Source organism: Mus caroli, unplaced genomic scaffold (genome assembly GCF_978045245.1).
Source record: "Mus caroli unplaced genomic scaffold, Mus_caroli_1 scaffold_13, whole genome shotgun sequence".
In the NCBI taxonomy this organism is placed as follows: domain Eukaryota; kingdom Metazoa; phylum Chordata; class Mammalia; order Rodentia; family Muridae; genus Mus; species Mus caroli.
In genome coordinates, this window is record NW_028227268.1 from 50,831,160 (window position 1) to 50,853,276 (window position 22,117).

The window sequence follows — 22,117 nt, forward strand, 5'->3', positions numbered from 1 at the left end:
GCTGAAGAACCTTCCTGCTCCCATGCCTAGGACCGTTGTCTCTCTCAGTCTCCCTCAGCTGTGTCTGCCCTCCCTTCCTGAGTCTCAGAGAACTTGGCTTTACCATGTGTTCCCGTCTCCACAGTCTGGACACCTGTTTGTTCCTCCTCCCTTTGCCTCATCATCTCCTTCTTTGCCCTCTCCATTCTTCCAGAACACTAGGCTTCTCCTCAGGGTGTGGCCTCAAACCCAGATCATGTAAGAGCTGGGATGTCCCTCAAGAGTGTGTTCCTCCTCAGGTCCGGGATTATAAGCTACCCAGCATTTTATGTGTGTTTTGGGAATCAAACTAGGTCTTCATGCTCACACAGCAAGCGCTTTACTGGCTAAGCCTCTTCCCAGCCTCCATCCCATTTCACAAGGTGAGAAGCTACAGTAGGGCAGGGATTTTTACTTAGGGCTGCAGACTGTGGCAGATCAGGGGTAGAACCCTGCTTCACGTATCCCTTCTGTCACAAGCACTTATTATCTGTGTAACCAGGGTTAGGTCCCATCCTCAGTGTGGAGACTGAAAACAGGTCTCATTCCTGTCCTCATGGGGCCATGGCTTGGAAAGCAGGTTGAGAAGAAGACAGCGCACAAGCAAATGACACATAGTGAGAACTGCTATAAAGACAACACACAGCAATAGGCATTTCACTGCAGAGGACGTTTGAATGGCAAACAAACATATGAAAAGCTGCTCAATACTACCAGTCATCAAAGAAAGGCAAATCAAAACTGCAAAGAGGGGCTGGGAGGGTGGCTCAGCTGGTAAAGTGCTTGCCTTGCAAGCCCAGGAACCTGAGTTCAATCCCTAGCACTCACGTGAAGACACTAGGCATTGTAATCCCAGAACTGGGGAGGGGCACGAAGGAGTCCTCAGTGCTCATTAGCTAGCCAGTCTAATTGATGAGCTCCGGGTCCAGTGAGAGACTCTGTCTCAAGAAAATGGATGATGGTGTTTCTGAGGACAATGCTGAGGCTGTCCTCTGGTCTCCACACGCACGTGTACATACATGCAGACACTAGAAACAAAACACGACGGTAAGGATGGGTTGGTGAGACGGCTCAGCAGGTAAGGGTTGCTTGTTACCAAGCCTGAGTTTGATCCTGGGAACCAGGTGGTGGAAGTAGAGAACCAACTCCTGAGAGTCGTCCTCTGACCTCCACGTGTGTTTTGTGGTATATGAGCACCCCTCCTCCAGATACATACAAAATAAACAAGTATAAATATAAGAAGTTGTCTGAACTGTAGTGATACCACTATGTACCTATTAGAACGATTCATTAAAATATCTGGCTGCAAGGTGGAAGAACAGGGTCCTTTCACACTATTCTTGGGGACAATGGACAATTTCAGAAAATTGGTGGTAGTTTCTAAAGAAGGGTGGGAATGTAGCTCAATGTCTAGTCTCCCAGAATGCACAGGGGCCTAGGTTCCTGCTGCCCCAGCCCCTAGTCTCGTGACCCTTATATTGCTAAGTGTTTATTCAAATGAAGCAAAATGTTATCCCAGTTTGATTTATTCTAGCCTCAGTCTGAAAGCATCCCAAATGAAAACCAGTGAGCGAATGGGCAGGCAGAGTCTGTTCTAGAAGACAGGAGTGAACTGAAGCATGCAAGAGTGTGGACAACATCAGAATAAGTCACTCTGACAGAAAACAAGTCCGACCGAAGCAGAGCACACTGGGTGACTGCCCTGACAAAAAACTCGAGAAAATGCCAAGCAGCCCACGGGGACAGGAGCAGATCAATGGTCTCAGGGTGGGAAGGAGAGCAAAAACAACGGGAGAAAACTGGGTGTGATCACTGCCTCACAGCATCTACAACTGTCAAAATGTTACATTGGGTTTCATTCACTCATTCATTCATTCATTCCCCTCACATTTTTATTAGGAGATTTAAATGCATACAACACAAACTAATAAAAGCTGAAAGGCATTAAGATCAAAATAAAAATGGCTAGGAACTGCCATTCTTGTGGCCCATGAAGTCCTGGCATCTTCCGTCACTGTTCCCTTTGGTTCTAAGTACCCACCCCTCTTTCTATGAATATGCATGAGCAAGCTGATCTTGGCTAGTGACTGGGGAGGCGAGGGGTCTGGAGCCTGATTATATTTAGGTACACTGGCACTGGGAAGTCTGACCAAGAACAAAGCAAAGGGACGCCCTCCTCCTCACTGGTTGCCAACCTTCTTTATCCATCTCTGTTCTCTTTTTCTTTGGTGCTCCTTTCCTTCCATAGCAACTTGGAAAAGATGGTGCTCAGATTAATAACCCGGATTGTATAGAAGACTAAGGCAAAGTCAGGTCCCATAGCTGATTAGAGGCTTAGACTAGATCTTCTTTCCTTGGTTGGGCTTCTGCTATGAGCATATGGCCTCCCAGAGACTTCAAGTCGGGACAAGAGGAAATAATATAAAGTGGAGTCTGAGGGCCCAGATCTTCATCATGGTAGTGCTATTGAATGGCTGCCATCTGAGCTCAGACCAGTCTCAAATCCCTGGCTGGAGTTCTCCTCTAGAAGATAATAAGGATGTAGCCGTTAGCCCATGGGTGAAGAAGGAGAGGAGTGCAGTTGCTGGACAGAGGAGCTATTATAGATGCAAGCCTCAGCAGTCTCTAAGGTCCTGCCCTCATCTCGTATTAGGGGAGGTGAGAGAGGGAGTGCCTTTAAGTTTCTGGGAATGGGTGGAGTGGGGACCATTCTCACTGTGAGAGAGAATTAGTAGAGTTAGAGAAACCCAGGGGATGGGGTCTATGTTAGGACAGAGTGAAGGTGAGGACCAAGCAACAAGCACTCAGGTCCTTGGAAAGACTGGTTCTGTGGGCCTGATGTGGATGATATTGGACAACCAACTAGAAAAGGTGACAAATAACCTGGTCTTTGAGCTGGAAGCACAGGAGAGTCCCCAAGCCCTGGGAAGGAAGACAGGCTCCCTGATAACCCTGGAGGCTGGGCTTGCAGGGCTCTCCCGGGCTTTGGCTTAGAGCAGAGTCATGCTGGGTTAAGGTTAGAGTTGTACTGATGGTGAGTGAGGCTCCGCATGGAGCTTAGCATGGGGAACAAAAAAAAAAAATACCCCAGGCAGTCATCCAGATGTTCCCTCTGGGGTTCTGTGTGTGCAGTGGGGAGGCAGCTCTGCTGGGAGAGAAAGCGGAGGGAGGCTAGGGTTGGGTCTTGTGGCCCCTCTGTTAGGAAACACTTTAAGTGGAGCAATTGTGCATGCTGTGCACTCCCTCCGTGTGTGTGTGTGTGTGTGTGTGTGTGTGTGTGTGTGTGTGTGTGTTTGCATGTGTTTTCTCTGTGCCTCACAGGGGACAAAGCCTATTGTTTCCAGAATGAAGATCTGAAGGATGAATGTGAAGAGTGGGGGACAAGCCAGAATTCCAGAGGGAGGGAGAGACAAAGCATTTTGGAGGGATGAGCTTGAGCAAGTGGAGAGGGAGAACAGAGTGAGATTCCAGGAGAGATTCCAGATAGCAGAGGGAAAGGAAGCAGGAGGGAGAGAGGAAAACACACACACACACACACACACACACACACACACACACACACACACACACGCACACACGGAGGGGGGTGCATGGGGGGAGGGAGGGAGGGAGGGAGGGAGGGAGGGGGAGAGAGAGAGGGAGAGAGAGAGAGAGAGAGAGAGAGAGAGAGAGAGAGAGAGAGAGAGAGAGAGAGAGAGAGAGAGAGAGAGAGAGAGATCAGCCTCACACTCCTGGGATGGAGCTCCACGAATTGTAGAAATCACTAGTTTGTACTGAGCACCTACTGCCTAGCACCAGACCTTGCACCCTGCTCTTTGGTCTTCCCACACTGGAGTTCTTTATAATGGTGTCCTTCACATCACTGGCTTCCTGTGGGACAGAGGTCACATCTTAAACACACATTATGTGCTTAGGAGTCCCTTTGCTGCAGGATGAATGTTGGAATGGGCAAAAGAATACCCACTTGCTTGGGTAGCCAAGTGAGCCAGAGTCAGAATTAAGGCCTGAGCCCCGATGCCTGGCTTTAACCTCTTTGTGGTTCTTTTAAGGATAAGCCACCTTGTATTTTGCACACCGTTTTTAGCTTGTGTGGTTCTTTTGAATCTATGATATTATTTGTCCCTGTGGCAGCTTGCTAGAGGACTTAGAGAGCTAGACATTTTATTGCCATTTAAGGGACAAGAAAACAGAAACAGCAATGGAGGGGGAGGGGGCATGAAAAAACAAAGCTCACAGCTTGTACAATCTGCACGGTGACCTGGTCAGATCTCTGCCCAGTGTTGGATGCCACTTACAGGTGTGAAATCATCCCCAGAGAGGGCTCATGTGACTGAGGAAGCCCTTCAGGGTGTGGGGCCAGCCAACACAAGGGGTACAGGACAGGGTATGGGAGGGTAGAATGTCAGGGCTTTCTCTACTCTTTTGTGAGACAGATTCTCACTGTGTAGCGTAGGTTGGCCCCAAACTTATTGATCCTCCCACCACAGTCTTCCCAGTGCTGCAGTTGTAGATGTATGCCACAATAGCAGGCTTAAGGCTATCTGAACCTACCCAGTGCCCAGAATCCCATTTGCTAGGCAGAACTCTTGAACAAAGATTTTTCAACTACAGTCTGCTTCAGTTTCCTTGTCTACAAAACAAAGATATAGCAATCATTGTTCCTTGAGAGAGAGAGAGAGAGAGAGAGAGAGAGAGAGAGAGAGAGAGAGAGTTATGTTGTGTTTGTGGCATGTATTTGTTATTTGTTATTGTGGATTTGTTCATATGTGAGCATGTGGAGGTCAGAGGTTGACGTTGGGTGTCTTCTGTGACGACTCTTTATCTTTACTGTCTGAGACAGGATCTCTCACTAAACCCGAAATTCCATTTGACAAGGCTGTCTGGTTAAACAGCATCAGAAAGCCACCTATCTCTGTCCCACAACTCCCAGCACTGGGGTCGCAAGCATGGGATGCCATCAATTTTTGTTGTAGGTCCTGGGAATCTGAATTCAGGTATCTACACTTGTGTCGCAGGATTTTACTGACAGAGCCATCCCTAGCCCCATTATTTGTCCCATTTTTATGAGAATAGAATTAATGTTTGTTTTTTCTTTATGTGGTTTGAGAGAGGGTCTTATGTAGCCCAGGCTGATCTTAATTCACTATGTAACCAATGCTGCCTTGAACTTCAGATCTCTTGCCTCCACCTCCTGAGTGCTGGGATTACAGACATGCACTACTACATCTGGCTTATGAATTAGTATTTGTCAGTCACTTATACCAATCTCACTTATAAAAGTTTTATAAGGACTGTTAAATCAATCAAATAAATAACACAATAAGACAGGAGGCGTTGTTAGAGATAGGATCTGGACTACTGAGCACTGGTGTGAATCAGAATGCTGGACAGCTCCCAAAGTTTTTGGTCCACCATAGTGGTTGCTGGAGATACCCTCGGCCAGAGAGCAGATAACAGTCTTTATTCTTCACTATCCCAAACTTGGGGATTCTCTTCAACATCCTTGCCATATGTGATGTGAAGGAAGGCACAAAGCTCTTCACCAGGAGGGCTTATCTTGAGGTGGAAGGTAGAGTGAGAACCATGTCCGATCCCACAAGTATGCTGTAATAGAAGCATCCTTTCTCTGGATGAGGGTCTGTGTCTCATGTGTGGTGTTGGAGACAGGGAACCCTGTCTGGTGTGTAGTATGGACAGGGGGTACGGCCCCACCAATTCTTCCCAGAATAATTGTTAAAGACAGAGGCACAGATAGGGGGAGTTGAGCAGGCAATAGAGGCATTAAAAGGTTCCTCTAGTTGAGATGGAAACTAAGGTCTCCATGTAGCATAGACAGCTTAGAACCAGAATGCTTTCTCTACGCTTACCTCAGAGCTGCTTTTGTGCCCATCCAGCTCCAACCAGCCTACTGATCTGCTGGTGAATTACTTGTCAGGAGAAGAACTGGGCCCAGTGGCCCTTATCTTTGGGTCCCCTCTGTACCCTGAGGCTCTGACACACTTCATCTCATTTGATCCTTCCCAGAACTCTATGAGTTGGACATTGCCTATCTCATTTTACTGTTGGGAAAACAGAGGTTCACAGAAGTCCAGTCACAACATTCCTAAAGGGAAATAATAGGAAAATAATGAGGTTTAGGTTTTGGTCCTTTCTTTCCAAGAAATGCTAGTTTCAGTGTTAGCAGTGATGACAGCCTCCTTCTCACTTTCTCTTGCTATAGCATGCAGGACCCTGGTGACTCACGGCATCAGGCCCTTATTGCAATGACGCATTCTTCAAAAGTTTAGTCCTCTTACTGAAGTAACTTTCAGCAGTCAAGGTCTTGGGTGGAGGATGTAGCTCAGGGGTAGAGCACTTGTCTGGCATGTCAAAGGCCCTGGGTTCCATCTCTAGCACTGCAAACAAAATGTTGAAGTCTATTTCAACTTATGGGTGAAATGCATACCCCACCTCAGACACCAGCTCTGCTTAGGGCTACCTAACCAGCTCTGTCTGCTAACGCCCATCTCTCCCCATCCCACAGAGGAGGTGGCTGAAGGAAAGAATGCCATCCTTATTGGAATGAGCCAGTGGAGCTCCAATGACCTGGTAGAGCAGATCGAGACCATAGGGAAGCTGGATGAGCATCAGGGTGAGTCTTGGCCTCTCCCAAGCCTGGGCTATGCATGTGCGTTACAGGTGGGGGTGGGGCTGCCCATTGTGCCTGGGACCTACAGGAACTCCCTGGATGGCAGAGGGTCGGGGAGGGGGTTGAAGGGGTGAGGCTCTATGGGGCTGCCTGGTTGGGGCAGGGGGACAAAACAACTCCAGGGCACTTCCATAGGACACCTCCTTTGTTCATCAAGTGGCATTCAAGAGCATGGATAATTAAGGGTAATGGAGGCCAAACTGTTACATTCCAGGTCTATGGGACTGAGATCATTTAGATAAGATAGGCTCCAAGGAACTAACCCACTCACAAAATTTGTACAAATTCCTTCCCAAGGCAGCCATAGCTCAATCACTTCCTACCAGGCTCCATCTTTAAGAGGTTCCACTGTCACCACGCTATTACATTCAGTGCCCAGCACATGAACCTTTGGGAACAGACACACCCAATCCATAGCACTCTTTTCTTTTTCTTTTTCTTTTTCTTTTTCTTTTTCTTTTTCTTTTTCTTTTTCTTTTTCTTTTTCTTTTTCTTTTTCTTTTTCTTTTTCTTTTTCTTTTCTCCTCCTCCTCCTCTTCTTCTTCCTTCTCCTCCTCCTCCTCCTTCTTTCTTCTTCTTTCCTATCCTTTCTTGGCCTTGACACTAGACAGTTTTAGTCTGTGTCAGAGTAGCTAAGTGGCTATAGCCGTCCTATCAGGGGCTGTCTAGCGGACGTAGTGCTGACCCAGCTCAAGAAAATGATCATCTTGCCCAAGCACCCAATCCTTTTCTTATCCTCCAACCTCTTCACTTTTGGGCCAGAGCTTGTCCCATGCAGAAGAACCCATCCTGAGAGATGGGTAGGCCCAAGCTGCTGTTTTCACTTTATGAATGAAGAAGCTACGAGAAGCTGGATCTGAGTCTCACTTAAGGTCCTTCTAGTCTAGGACACCATCTCTAAATTGGCCTTAGGGGCCAGATGCAGACTGTCCCCTTCCTTGAATGTGACAGTGGTCCAGGGAATGTTTAAAGACTGGGGCCTTCTCGGTTGACTTGTGATCTGGGAGATAGTGCCCCAGCCACATATTTGCAGATGGCTCCTCAGTCTGCTCTTCGCTTCACATCCCCAGGGGCTCAGAAGGAGTTCAAAATGGGCCATATATTCTGGATCCTCCTCTCCAACCATGCTCGGTAGCCACAAAAAAGACAAAGCCAGGTTTATAGTCACCACTCAGTTGGCCTCCTCTCCTCCCGCCCACCCCCACCTGTCTGCTAAGGCTTGTATGACTCAGACTCAGTGTGAGCTCAGCAGGGGTGGGGGGAGAGGCAGGGTGAACTGTGAGGGTGGTATGGTGGCTGGGGGAAGGGTGTAAGGAAGCAGAAGGAAGGTCTGTTGGACAGGCAGAGGCTCAGAAGTCTAAGGTCTGGACAGGAGCTTCAGACCTGCTGTTTCTAGCACCTCTCTGAACCTTGGTTTCTTCAGCTGCAGTGTGGGGTACGAGTATTAAGGGTGTGAGAATTATGAGATAATACTTGCAAAAATGCACCCAGTCACAGGCCGTTGTAGTGGTGGAGTGAACAACCTTGCATACGCATAGCTGTAGTGTAGCAAACGCCTTGTGCTGGCACAGGATCAAATGAGGGAAGTGAGTGGTCTGACTGCACGGGCTGATGCCACGGCGCCCACCCACCTGACCCCCAATACAGAACGTGGAGCACGGAGCAGAGAAGGAAGAGGGTATTCAGAAGGGCAAGCCAGTTGCATTTCTGGCTCCCACTTTCCCGTGGATTCATAATGCGAGCTGCCATAGCACGAAGGGACATACATGTGAAATAATGTCACTTCAGACATCAATTGTGGGGCCTCTGCAGGAACCTAGCCTTGTGCTAGATTCAGAGGAAACAAAGATGGACAAAATTGCACCTTCATCCTTGGGCCTGCCCCACAGTGGCAAGATGCTGTGTAGTGAGGAAGGCTGAGCAGAGGGCTGAAGAGGGAGGCTCTGGGGACTATTCCAGGCAGGATTTCTGAGTGTGCTTGCTGGAAAAGAACTGATGATCTAAAAAAGCTGATGCTCCTGCCTGCTTCAAGCTTTCTACCCTTCCCCTCACAGCTCATCCCAGGGTCCACCTTCAGCTAAGACCTCTTAGGAGCTCTAGACTTCTGACTGTTGGTAGCACCCTGTCTGAATGACTCAAAGACCCACATGCTCTTCATCTTCAGAATGCAGTTGACTTTCCTCTGCCCCTTGAATTATCTTTTGCATTTCATCTTTTCTGTCCATCACAATTTCTATTATGCTACACAGGCTTGCCTCACTCATCCAAACATCCAGTCCTTGAGGGCACTGACTCTGAGGAGAGTGCAATGGTGTGCACATGCTCCTGGGCCATAGTTGTTTCCTCCTTCCCTCCTTTCTTCCTTCCCTCCTTCCTTCCTTCCCTCCCTCCCTCCCTCCCTCCCTCCCTCCCTCCCTCCCTCCTGTCCCTCCTTCCCTCCCTCCCTCCTTTCCTTCCTTCCTTCCTTTCTCCCTTCCTTCCTTCCTTCCTTCCTTCCTTCCTTCCTTCCTTCCTTCCTTCCTTCCTTCCTTCCTTTCTTCCTTCCCTCCCTCCCTCCCTCCTTTCCTCCTTTCCTTCCTTCCTTCCCTCCCTCCCTCCCTCCCTCCCTCCCTCCCTCCCTCCCTCCCTCCCTCCCTCCCTCCCTCCCTTCCTTCCTTCCTTCCTTCCTCCTGTCCCTCCTTCCCTCCCTCCCTCCCTCCTTTCTTCCTTTCTCCTTTCTTTCCTTCCTTCCTTCCTTCCTTCCTTCCTTCCTTCCTTCCTTCCTTCCTTCTTTTTGTTTGTTTTTGGTTTAGAGACAGTGTGCTCTGGCTGTTCTGGAACTCATTATATAGAACAGGCTGGCTTGAACTCACAGAGCTCCTCCTGCCTCTGCCTCCCAAGTGCTGTGATTAAAGGTGCGTGTCACTGCATCTAGCTGGTCTTTTTTTTTCTTTCTCTGAACTGGAGGGTTTCACTCACCTAGAATATTCTTTTGCTAAATTTACAGTTCACAGTGTCTTCTCCCTATGGGTGGTGCAAATTTAGACCCCACACCCATATGTGGCTCAGGCTTAAGGTGTTAATTACTCATGGGTGACTTTTTCTTTCTCACTGTCTGTGAATGGTTTTTTTGCTGCTGCCCCAAAGGAATGGTATCTGAGTGTACATGTATGTGTATGTGAGTTTGTGTGTATTATGTTTGTATATGTGCTTATGTATACATGTGTATGTTTGTGTATGTTTATATTGTGTACATTTGTGTATGTGTATGTGTGTGTGTTTAAGTGTTTGTACATGTGTGTATTTGGGTGTGTATGCACATATATGAGTGTTCCTTTATGGATATCATATCCCTTCAAGGACACACTTTAGCCCCTCACTATCCACAAACTGAGGTCAAGTCTGGAGTTGGCAATTTGTACTCAGCCATTAGCCTGGACCCTCGAGCCATGGGCTGCCAGGTTTGCTCTTTGCAGCTGTTGTCTCCTTTTCCAGTGCACCCCTGGGTTTGCTTCTGTCCTTTATCAGTCACCAATCTTTATTGCAGGCCCAGCTATATAGTCACCTACCTGGTGATATGTATTCCACTAAAAAGACACCCTTCAGCATTAGCCCTGTTCAATTTAGTTATTATTTGACTGTTACTTGTCCTGTTTTAACTTAGTAATTTTTACTGTAATAGAAGCCACATAACTTGAAATATACTTTTAAACATACATTAAGTATCTGGTTCAGAAGTGCTAGGTCACACTGCTGTCTGGCTGTCACCATGCATCTTAGGAACTTTGTTACCATTCCAAACTAATGCTGCATTGAGCACCAATCCCCACCCCCTGCCCCTGACAAGTAGCAGGTTGCTCTCTCCTCCAGGTCCCTCAGAAGCAGGCTCATGCAGCATTTGTCTCTTCGTGTCTGGATTTTTTCATTAGCATAATGTTTTTTAGATCCATCCATGTTTAGCATGAATCAGGACTTTATTCCATTTTATGGCTGAATAACTTTCCATTGTATATGCCACTCAGTTTGTCCACTCATCTGTTGCTGGACTTCCAGGTTGTTTCTGTTTCTCACCTATTGTGACTAATGTGACTGTGAATATTAGAGTACAAATATCTGCCTTCTTTCTTGAATACATTCTTGTTGTAAGGAAAATCCAACAATAAAAACAAAGCCAATGTCTTCCTTCCAGTCCCTTCCATGGCAGACCTCATTGAACAGCTTTCCAGTGTGCATAGTTCAATGGCTCAAATTAGACATTAGTGCTGCAAATCACTTTTTCAAAACTTAACAGTAGTCTGGAAGAGCTTTTCATAAGGAAACAGATTCATCCCATTCTTTTTACTTTTTATTAATCCTATTCTGACTCGCACCGTTGCATGACTGTCACTTGCATACACATTCTGATGCAATAGACATTGACATATTTCATTATTAAAGGAATGCTTAAACTTTATTTAAGGTGATATATACCTGTGTATGTCTCTGTGTATGTGCGCATGAGTGCAGGTACCCATAGAGGCCAGAAGAGGGCATCAGATCCCCTGCAGCTGGAGATACAGGTGGTTGTGAGCTTCCGGACTTGGGTGCTGGGAACCAAAGTCAGGTCCTCTGCAAGATCAGTGTGCACTCGGAGCTGCTGAGCCCACTCTCTAGCCCCTCTTCTGAATTATTGTTGTCGTTGTTATTAGTGTGTTTGTGTGCATGTTTAAACAGGGTCTCTTTATGTGACCCTGGCTGTCCTAGAACTTACCATGCAGACCAGGTTGGACTTGAACTCACAGAGATCTGCCTGCCTCTGCCTCCAGAGTGCCTGATTTTCTCTTCCTTCCTTCCTTCCTTCCTTCCTTCCTTCCTTCCTTCCTTCCTTCCTTCCTTCCTTCCTTTCTTTCTTTCTTTCTTTCTTTCTTTCTTTCTTTCTTTCTTTCTTTCTTTCTGTTTGTTTTTTCAAGACAGGGTTTCTCTGTATAGCCCTGGCTGTCCTGGAACTCACTTTGTAGACCAGGCTGGCCTCAAACTCAGAAATCCGCCTGCCTCTGCCTCGTGAGTGCTGGGATTAAAGGCATGTGCCACCACGCCCGGCGCCTGATTTTCTTAAACACAATTTTTTTTTGCTCATCTTTTATTAGAATATCTGCCCTTTGCTTCTACTTATAAAGAAGCCTTTACATATCCTAGATGTAGCTCATTTTCTGTTATTGAGTAGTTATTGTTCTCATGAGTGTGACCCATTACCAAACAAGAGGCAACCTAAAGGAGGAAAGATTGATTTTGTGTCAGGAGATGCACTCTATCATGTCTGAGAAGGGACCATCTCCCTCAGTCAAGAAACAGAGAGCAACATGCCTGGACTCAGGTGGCTTTTCCCCTTCCTTCCCTTTTTAAACAAATCAAATCAAATCAAATCAAAACAAAACAAAACAAAACAGGTGTATATATGTGTGGTATGTGCATGTGTGTGTCTGCATGTTTACATGTGTGCATACACATATGTGTGTGAGAGACCAGAGTTTGATTTTCAGTGTCTTCCCCAATCATTTTTCTGCTTTCTATATTGAGGCAGGGGTTCTTGAAGCTTAAACTCACTTGTTTAGTCTGGCCAGCTAGATTGCTGAGGGCTGCCATACAGGCTATCTGCCATACCCAGCGACATTTCTGTGAGTGTTGAGGATCTGACACAGGTACCCACACTTGCATAGCAACTGAGCCATCACCCCAGCCTCTCTTTTTGTCCTGTTCATTTTGTCTGGAACCCCAGTCCATGGGATAGTGTTGCCCACAGTTGAGGTTCATCCTCAATTAATCCTGTTTAGAAACCCTTCATAGAGACCCTTAACAGATCCAAAATTGTGCCTCACTAATGGCCTAGACTTTGTAGTGCACTAGAATTGACAATCAAGATTAGCCATCACAGCTGTGTATTTGAAATTTTGCTTCTTTGAAAGCTTGCACCAGCACTAACAGTTTGTCAGCTGACTCTTTTGGGTTTTTCAATATGCCATATCATTTAGAAATCTTAGCAGTTATATTCTTGCCAATATTTATACTACTTATTTTTCTTTTTAAATTGCATCGAGTATCTGTCTTAGAGTTTGCCTCCATATTTACTCCCATCTCCATGATAGGGTAACCCACTTTAAAAGAGGCTTGTTTATTTATCTTTACTTATGTATATATGTGCCTATGTGAATTTATGTGCAATACGTGCATGCATGCGCTTACAGAGGCCAGAAGAAGGCATCAGATAACCTGGAACTGGAGTTACAGATGACTGGAAGCTGCCATGTGGGTGCTGGGAACTGAATCCAGAGCCTCTGGAAGAGCAACACAGCACTAAGCCATCCCTCCAGTCCCAGGGATCCATGTTTAATGCCAAAAATCACAATTCACAATAAAATTGTTGCATGTATGAGGCTGGAGAGATGGCTCAGCAGTTAAGAGCACTGACTGTTGTACCAGAGGTCCTGAGTTCAATTCCCAGCAACCACATGGTGGTTCACCACCATCTATCATGGGATCTGATGCCCTCTTCTGGTGTGTCTGAAGAGAGTGACAGCATGCTCACATACATAAAATAAATACATCTTTTAAAAATATTTTTAAAATATTGCATATATGTACAATAGGCACTTGAGTTGTTGAGCATCTCTAGGTCATGACCTGGGAGCAGAAATGCTGGCAGGCTTTTGTTTGATTCTGACTGCAGTGAAGTATGGTACTGTCACCCACTTTACCAGTAAGTACAGCCCTAGACTTATGGTTTCAGAAATGTCCATTGGGTTGAAAAAAAGAAACTTTCTTAAAAAAAGTCATGTTTTTTCCCTGTTTCCTTTGTTATGCACCTATTCCTCCTTGTCATTCTTAATCTTTCGGGCAAAGACTTACCAATTTTGGTTTTTAAAAAAAGGTTCTTTGTTTTATGTCTAATCAGCTCCACAATTAACTCCTTTTCCTATTTAATTTACATAAATCAATCTTACTTTTATTTCAGGACATCTCCCCTCTTACTCTCCATGTGATTCGACTTAGAGAGAGACTAGAGGACACTCACTGGTCCTTTCTGAGACTTTGGAAGAACTATTTTTCAGTGGAAAATTAATTTTGCAACTATCAAACTTTAGACGATTTTTTTTTTCTTAAAGGGACCCCCCAAACTGTACAAGTTTCAATCACCACAAAACATGTATCCTGCCTACTGGTCCATTTCACAGCCTGAATAAGGAGTCTCTTCAGCCAGTTATGCCCAAGGGGTTCAAAGCCTCCATCTTCTTCTTCTTGATCTGAGTGTTGAGCACCATTTATAAAAGTCTCCGTGAATAGATCGTTTTGACTGTTTGTGATTTTTAGTATCTTGTGGTTTAAATGTTTGGGTATTAAGTATTATTCCTATGAAGTTCTTTCTTCGCTAACATGTATTTCCCCTCTCTGAATATTACATACAATTTTTGGTTTTTGAGACAGGGTCTCTCTGTGTAGCTCTGGCTGTCCTGGAACTTGCTATGTAGACCAGGTTGGCCTTGAACTCACAGAGACCCATCTGCCTCTGCCTCCCTAGTGCTGGGTTTCCATACATGCTTTTAAAAATAAACTTCCTCTGCTTGTAGGTTCTAGTCTCCCTATTTATTAGGTCAAACATATCAATCACTACAGTTTTCTCCTTTCAATTTTTAAATGCCTTTGATTGACATAAATAAATTTTGTGTATACCCTCTTTTCTGTATTTGTAAAATTTTACATTTTTAACAGTTATTTGTGTGTGTGTGTGTGTGTGTAGACCAGGATACAATTTCTCTGAGTCTGTTTTTTTTTTTTTTTTTTTTTTTTTTTCCCCACTGTGTGGCTTCTGGGAACCAAACACAAGTTGTCAGGCTTGGTAGCAAGCAGTATGGCCCCAAGACATCTAGCCTGTTCCACAAGTCCTTGTGCTTCTAAGCATACCTTTGTTTAGCCTTTGAAAGCACCGGCTTTTCTTACGTCCACCAGATCCTTGTCAGTGGCTTCTTGGCGTGCAGTATCTCCGATGAGCAGTTGGAGGTCAGTGTAATCCTTAGTCCTGTGTGGATAGCCCGGAGTTCTGTTCCAAAGCTGTCACTGCTCCAGTGTCTTCTCTTTATGTTCGGCTTACACTGCTCCTGAGTGAGATTCCCTGGCACCCGGATGCACTCATCCCTGCTGGGAACTTTCCTTTTCACTGTTCCTTCCATTCAATCACATCTTCCCTGTTTGTTCTTCCAGTGCTCACGCTAGACAGATGCAGAGATTCTTGCAGCAGCATTTCAGCTTGTCCTTATATCCCCTCCCTACCCTTTCTGCCATTTTCAGAGACAGGGTCTCACTATGTAGCTCTGGCTTTCCAGGCTGGCCTTGAATGCACAGATCTGCCTGCCTCTACCGCCCTGTGCACCAGCACACCCGGCTAACTTGACTATATTCTTATTTCTTGGTTCTGTTTGGATTCTGGGCATTTTTCCTCACTCTAAATGACAGCTTGTCCGTTTGTTTCTCATCAGCGCTTTCTATTTTTCGGGTCAGCATCCGTGGCGCTGGTTTTTCTTTTGGCAATCATCTTTCTACTTTCTTCTGCTCTCATCAGTTTTGTTGCTTAACAACCCGGCATCGACTCAGAGAGAGCACAGGTTCATTCTGTGTTTTCTGAAGTCCCCCTTTGTCTGCTCTATTCCATCTTAGGGTTTTCTGTTGATTGGAGCTGGGTGAGAACAGACCACACACTTAAGGCAGGATTAATTAGCCTAGGATGGAAAGTGAGATTGCAGCACAGGGCAGTGGTAGATATCTGATTCCATTATCTAAGAACGTGCAGCCACTGTTAATGCTGCCCAAGCAACCATCTCTGGCCAAGTTCTATTTTTAAATCGAGGTATAGCTGGGCGGTGGTGGTGCATGCCTTTAATCCTAGCACTTGGGAGGCAGAGGCAGACGGATTTCTGAGTTCGAGGCCAGCCTGATCTACAGTGTGAGTTCCAGGACAGCCAGGGCTGGAACCCTGTCTCGAAAACAAAAACAAAAACAAAAACAAAAAACAAATCGAGGTATAATTCATATGCCATAGAATTCTCTCTTTCAAAGCGTACGTCCCAGTGGCTTTCAGAGGTCTGTGTGTAGCCATCACTGTTACCCAGTTCCAGAACATTGTTCACCAAAGAAACGCCATTCAGGTCAGTAGTCACTGCAAGCCTTGTCAGCAGGATCCAGGAGAGGTGGCCCTTTGTGTCTGTCTGCTTTCCTTTGTGATGTTTCTGAGTCTCACCTATATAGTAGTACTTAACGGCTGCATGTTACTCCGTGGTGCAGATACGCCTTATTCTGCTTATCCACTGATCAGCATTAAAATGGTTTCACTTTTTGGCTATTGTGAGTAATTGTTTCTGTGTGTGTGTGTGTGTGTGTGTGTGTGTGCACACGTGTGTACATGTGTGTGTGTGCATGATCAACTCTCTTGATACAGACTCTCTCTTAGAATTTCTTAAATTAATTTATTAAATTAATTAATTAATTTTTATTTATTTATTTTTTTTACTTACTCACTTTACATCCCGTTGACTGCCAGCCTCCAAGAGTTAGAATTTTTGTTCATTTTGTTTAACCTTTTAGAGCAGCCCCCGTTTCACATTACCTGGGGTGAAAGTGCCCCGGCTCTCCAGCCCCTCATTGATGCTCGTCTCCTCTGCCTGTTAGGTTATAGCCTCCTAGTGAGTACTTAAATTTTCACTTCCCTCATGTTATCATCTTTTCATGTGTTTATTGGTCACTTGCTTTTCTTTTTTGAGAGCTTTCTATTCAAATCCTTTGCCTACTGGTCGTCTTTATACTGTTGATCTGTAAGAGCTCTCCATGCACTGGAATCTTGCCAGATACATGAGTTACAGATATTTCCCCATCTTACTGGTTGTTGTTTCCTTTCTCCAGTGCTGTCCTCTGAAACACAAATATGTAAAATTTTCTTGAAGTCCAACTAATCCATTTTTGTTGTCTATGCTTTTGGTCCTGTATCCAAGAAACCATTACTTAACCCAAGAGCATGAAGATTTATGTATTTTAAGTATTTTATAGTTTTAGTTCTTATGTTTAGCTATTTTTTTTAAAAAAAAAAATCAATGTGCTTGGAATTTTTTTTTTTTGGTTTTTTTTTTTTTTTTGGTTTTTTTTTTTTTGTTTTTTTTTTTTTTTGTTTTGTTTTGTTTTTTGAGACAGGGTTTCTCTGTGTAGCCCTGGCTGTCCTGGAACTCACTTTGTAGACCAGGCTGGCCTTGAACTCAGAAATCCGCCTGCCTCTGCCTCCCGAGTGCTGGGATTAAAGGCGTGCGCCACCACGCCCGGCGGAATTTTTTTGTATGATATGATGTAGGAATTCAACTTTATTCTTTTTTTAGATTTATTTATTATTATAAATAAGTATACTGTAGCTGACTTCAGACACACCAGAAGATAGCATCAGATCTCATTACAGATGGTTGTGAGCCACCATGTGGTTGCTGAGATTTGAACTCAGGACCTTCAGAAGAGCAGTCAGTGCTCTTACCCACGGAGCCATCTTTCCAACCCTCAACTTTATTCTTAACTGTTTCTTATTTTTAAAATTTTACAGCCGGGCATGGTGGCGCACACCTTTAATCCCAACATTCGGGAGGCAGAGGCAGGCGGATTTCTGAGTTCGAGGCCAGCCTGGTCTACAAAGTGAGTTCCAGGACAGCCAGGGCTATACAGAGAAACCCTGTCTTAAAAAAACAAAACAAAAAAAATTTTTTTTACATGTATCTCTGTGTGAAGGAGGCTAGAGACATCAGGTCTCCTTGAGGTGAAATTACAGTTTCTTGTGAGCTGTCTGGCATAGGTGTTGGCACCCAAATTCAGGTCCTCTGTAAGAACAGCAAGTGCTCTTAACCACCAAGCTGTCTCTACAGCTATATTATTTTTCATATAGGTAACTAGCTGTCCCAGAACTATGTACTGAAATGACTTCCCTCCATCGTGAATTGTTTGGGCATCCTAGTCCAAGTCAGCTGGTCGTAGGCATATGGATTTAATTCTAGATGTTACTTCCATCTTACTCTGCTTAAATATACATGTGCCAAGAAATTCTGTATAACTATAAGAAGTTTGAAATCAGATGTGAGACACTGACAACTTTGTTTTTCTTTTGCAAGATTGCTCTGGCTAGTCTGGAGTCTTACCTTCATGGCATTATCAGTCCTAACCTGTTAATGTGGACCGTCCTTATATTTACCTAGGTCTTTCTTTCTTTCTTTAAAGCTGATGTGTGTGTGTGTGTGCATGTGTGCACATGCATGTATAGGTGAGAGTGTGGTGTATGTCCACGTATGTGCACAGAGGCTGGTGGAGGGTGTCAGGTGCCCTGCTCTGTCATTCTCCTCTGTTGCCTTGAGGTAGGGGCTCTCACTGGATCTGGAGCCGGGCTGGTTATGGGCAAGCCCAGATTCCTCCTGTGTCTGCCTCCTGCAGCACTGGGGTACAAGCACACACTGACACTCTGGGTTTCCCGTGGGTGCCAGGATTTGGAATCTGGTCCTTCTGCTTGCACAGCAAGGGTTCTTACCTCCTGAGCCATCGCTCCAGCTCCCTCTTCTTTAATTTCTTTCAACGATGTTTTATAGTTTTTAATAAACAAGTCCAAACACTTGTATTATTAAATTTCCTTCTCAGTATTTTCTTCTATTGTAGCTGGAATTGTTCCTTAATTTCATTTTCAGACTGTTCATTGCAAGTACGTAGCAATGCAACTGACCTTCTATGTTGATCGAATATCCTAAAACTCTGATAGACTTACCTCTATGTGTAAGTGTGTGTGTTTGTGTGTATATGTGTAAAAGTGTGTGTAATAGCAGAGGTACTTCTTAGTATTTTCTGTACATAAGATCCTGTCACCTCCAAATAGAGGCAGGTTTTGCATCTTTCTTTTTCCCCAGTCTGATTACACTTTATTTCTCCTCATTGCCTTGTTTCCCTGACCAGGTCCTTGAGAATAATGTTAAATAGAAGCAGAAAGAACAGGGTCTTCTTGTCTTATTCCTGATCACCTGGGGGTGTTTTCAAGCTCTTATCGTTCATATATTTATTGCAGTATTTTCTGGATTTATTTTTAATGTGAATGAGTGTTTTGCTGCATGGATTTCTTAGTCCCACATTTGTGTCTGGTGCCTGCAAAGATCAGGTCAGGGGAACTAGGACAGGAGTTGTGAATGGTTGTGAGCCTGTATGTGGGTGCTGGGAATTGAACCCAGGTCCTCTGCAAGAGCAGCCAGTGCTCTTAACTGCTGAGCCATCTTCCCCCCCCCCAGTTTTGTTTTTTTTCCCTCACATTCCTAGACTTTTGGGCGATTATTACTATTTGTAGGCATTGGGCTCAGATGTTGAGATGCTGATAGGGTTTCGCATCCTTGGATCTGGCTCTTTGGTATATTTGACTTTTTAATACATCGAGCGATCTTTTGAGTTCCTTGACAGCTTCTGCCATATTGCTGACCTCTTATGCTCAGGGTTCCTATCGTCCAGAATCATTTATACTGACAGTCTTTGAGATATCCCCAAGGGCTACTCATGCTCAGAGCTCTTTCCATTCCTAAACAATCATATCATCACGGATGACAAAGAAGCAGTCAGTGCCTAGGTATCCTGATCAATTTTTCTGCCTCTGCCTTTGCAAAGAGCACTTCTCCCCAGCTGTTCACTCCCTGGTTTATGTCCCTGCATCTAGACACATGATTTCCAAAGAGTTGTCCCTGGGCCAATAGCATTAGCATCACTCGGGGAGTTGTCAGAGATGTGAGGGAGGGAGTCCCACCGAGCCACACAGAGCCAGCCAAATTTTGGAAGAGCTTAGGAGCTGCTTTAACCAGTCCTCTAAGGGACTCTGCTGCTTGTTCAAACTTAAGAGTGATTAAGGCTTATGATGCTGAGCTGGTTCTGGGGATGCGCCATTTCCCTCTCCCCACCTTGCTTCAGTCATTGAGTTTGATATCTTTCTTGCTCAGCTTTGGCTCCCCTTTCATGTTTAGCAATATTTGGCTTTGTGTTCCACTCTGTTTGTAGCTGCCTGTTAGCAGAGTTCTGAGTGATGGAATCTGTCTATCCAGCACAACCTGCTGTCATGTGATTATTAGGGAGGGCTAGAAAATGCCACCGGGTAGCTCAGCTCCCGATTTATTCCGCCTGCTTATTTTCAGCCTCTCAGGGTGCCCTGTACCTCATCTGTCCATCTTTTCTCACACATGGGGACGGTTGTCTTTGCTTGGCACATGCAGGGGTAATGGAAGGCTTGTTGCACTGGTTTATCCACTGTGGACGTCTGACTTCTTGCAGAATTCCCTGGTGCTTCCTCTGGAGCCTGCTGTGTTCTTCGAGCTTCCTCCATATGCCTCAGTTCTTCCCCTGCAGAGCTGAGCTCAGGTCCTCTTTCTGCTGAGCTGGATCTCTGAGCATTTGGCCTTTGTTGTCACTCAAGGCTCCTTACTGAGAAGGGTGCACAGTCCATGTTATGCTCCACCGTTGCCATCTTGAATTCTTTAATGATTTTTGAATCATAAAGCTCTAAGCTTCCATTTTGCCCTAGGCTCTGCCAATTCTGTAGCCATCCCTAGCTCCATCCTTCATAACTCTCTGCCTTTTACTCTCTCTCTCTCTCTCTCTCTCTCTCTCTCTCTCCTTCTCTCTCTCTCTCTCCTTCTCTCTCTCTCTCTCCTTCTCTCTTTCTCTCTCTCTCTCTCTCTCTCTCTCTCTCTCTCTCCTTCCCTCTCTCTCTCTCTCTCTCTCTCTCTCTCTCTCTCTCTCTCCTTCCCTCTCTCTCTCTCTCTCTCTCTCTCTCTCTCTCTCTCTGTGTGTGTGTGTACACTTGTATAGTTTGGGTTTTCAGAGGACATTCCTTCTTATTTTCCATTGCTGCTGGAGATTCATGTGGAAGTAACTTCTGTCCTTTGTAGAGGTTTGGGGCAGAGGAAAAGTCTGGGTCATGCAATCAATTTACTGTCTTCATTCTCCACTACTGTGACGCTCCTAAAATAGAAGAGCAGTGACATGTGCTGCCTCGGCAGAGTGGAGCACAACGCCCCAACCTTGGCATGCATGACCATCCTTGCTCCCCACAGTTGTCATTTCCCAGGGTTAGTGAGTTCTCTGTTACTACAGGGATTAAACATCCTTGGGCAACTATCATGAAGGACATTAAAAAGGGAACATCAAACTATTGCTAAGGCCTGAGACACAGATCACCTCAGACGTTCTAGACATTTCTCCCCTACTCCTCCAGCTAGGCTGGGTTTCTAGTTCAGTGGAGATGGGCAGGCTTGTTGATACTCAGGTCCACTTGGAGGGCCTCCTTGCTTCATTTCTAGATCTCACTATGCTGGGCTCTTCCTCCAGAAAGCTGCTCTGAGATCCCAGCCCCCCCCACCCCCCCCCGTCTTTCCTGCTCAGTACAACAGTCTGCCCCTCACCTACCAATTTGACCACAGTTTTGTTGTTGTTATTGTTGTTGTTGTTTTCTGGCTTGTACGTTCCTTCCACAGCCTGGTATATGAGGCCACTATGACCCTAGAGCAGTCAGTCAGGTGTCTGGATCCATCCCTCACTCACTCACACGATACTTCGTGTCAGACCCAGTGCTAGATAGTCTGCTAGATAATTTGGGCAGGGACTCACATCTGATTGATTGCCTATCTTCCAGCCCACTTGGGGGATGTTACAGTTCACTTAACCAGCTGCTCTAACAAGACAGGGGTGAAATAAAGAGGGGGCAAAGAGGACACAGAGCCAGAGCAGAGACTCCAGAGACTAGGGAAGCTTTTCTGGGATCAGGAAAGATCAAGGGGGACACACCAGGTGGAGGGAACAGGTGTAGAGGCAAGGAGGAAGGTATGAGAAGCTGGGAGGTTTGAGTACATAGAGTCCATCTGATTTTTCTTTCCTGATATTTTGAGATTGGGTCTCACTAGGTAGTTCAGCCTAGCTGTGAGCCAGAGACCCTCCTGCCTGGGTTTCTTGAGTGCTGAGATTATGGGTGTTTACCACCATGCCTGGAGTTCATTCTCACTGAAGTTGGGGTTTGAGGAATGAAGATTGGGAATAAAAAGGGATGGGGGGTGGTTTGGGGAGGAGGCAGGAAAAGAAGACAGAAGCTGGAAGCCCTGTATGTAGGCTGAGGAATTAGGGACTTTCTCAGGACTGATTCTTAGTCTTTGAAATGATCTAAGCCAGGTCACGATGAGCTAGTTTTGTTGGAGCTCATTATGAAAAGCAACTTAGAGAACTAACGGAGCACACCAGGACCTAGTCACTATGAGCCAGGGATTGTAGTAGGTAGTGAACTTTACTAACCCTCAGCTCAGCAGTGCTCAGCATTTGGGGAATAACCTGTTTAGGAGGCACAGATAGGCTTTCCACGCCAGCCTCCTTTATGAACTG

At 45.5% G+C, this 22,117-nt stretch overlaps 1 protein-coding gene across 2 annotated transcripts in view; it reads left to right on the plus strand.

The window, feature by feature from the left end:
• The window catches only part of Pitpnm3 (PITPNM family member 3), an 88,774-nt gene that overhangs the window by 17,405 nt on the left and 49,252 nt on the right, over positions 1-22,117 (plus strand). For both annotated transcript variants that reach the window (XM_029484174.2, XM_021176711.2), the window contains exon 3: positions 6,542-6,649. In XM_029484174.2, the coding sequence (XP_029340034.1) occupies positions 6,542-6,649 (108 nt within the window). The remainder of the gene's footprint in view (positions 1-6,541; positions 6,650-22,117) is intronic.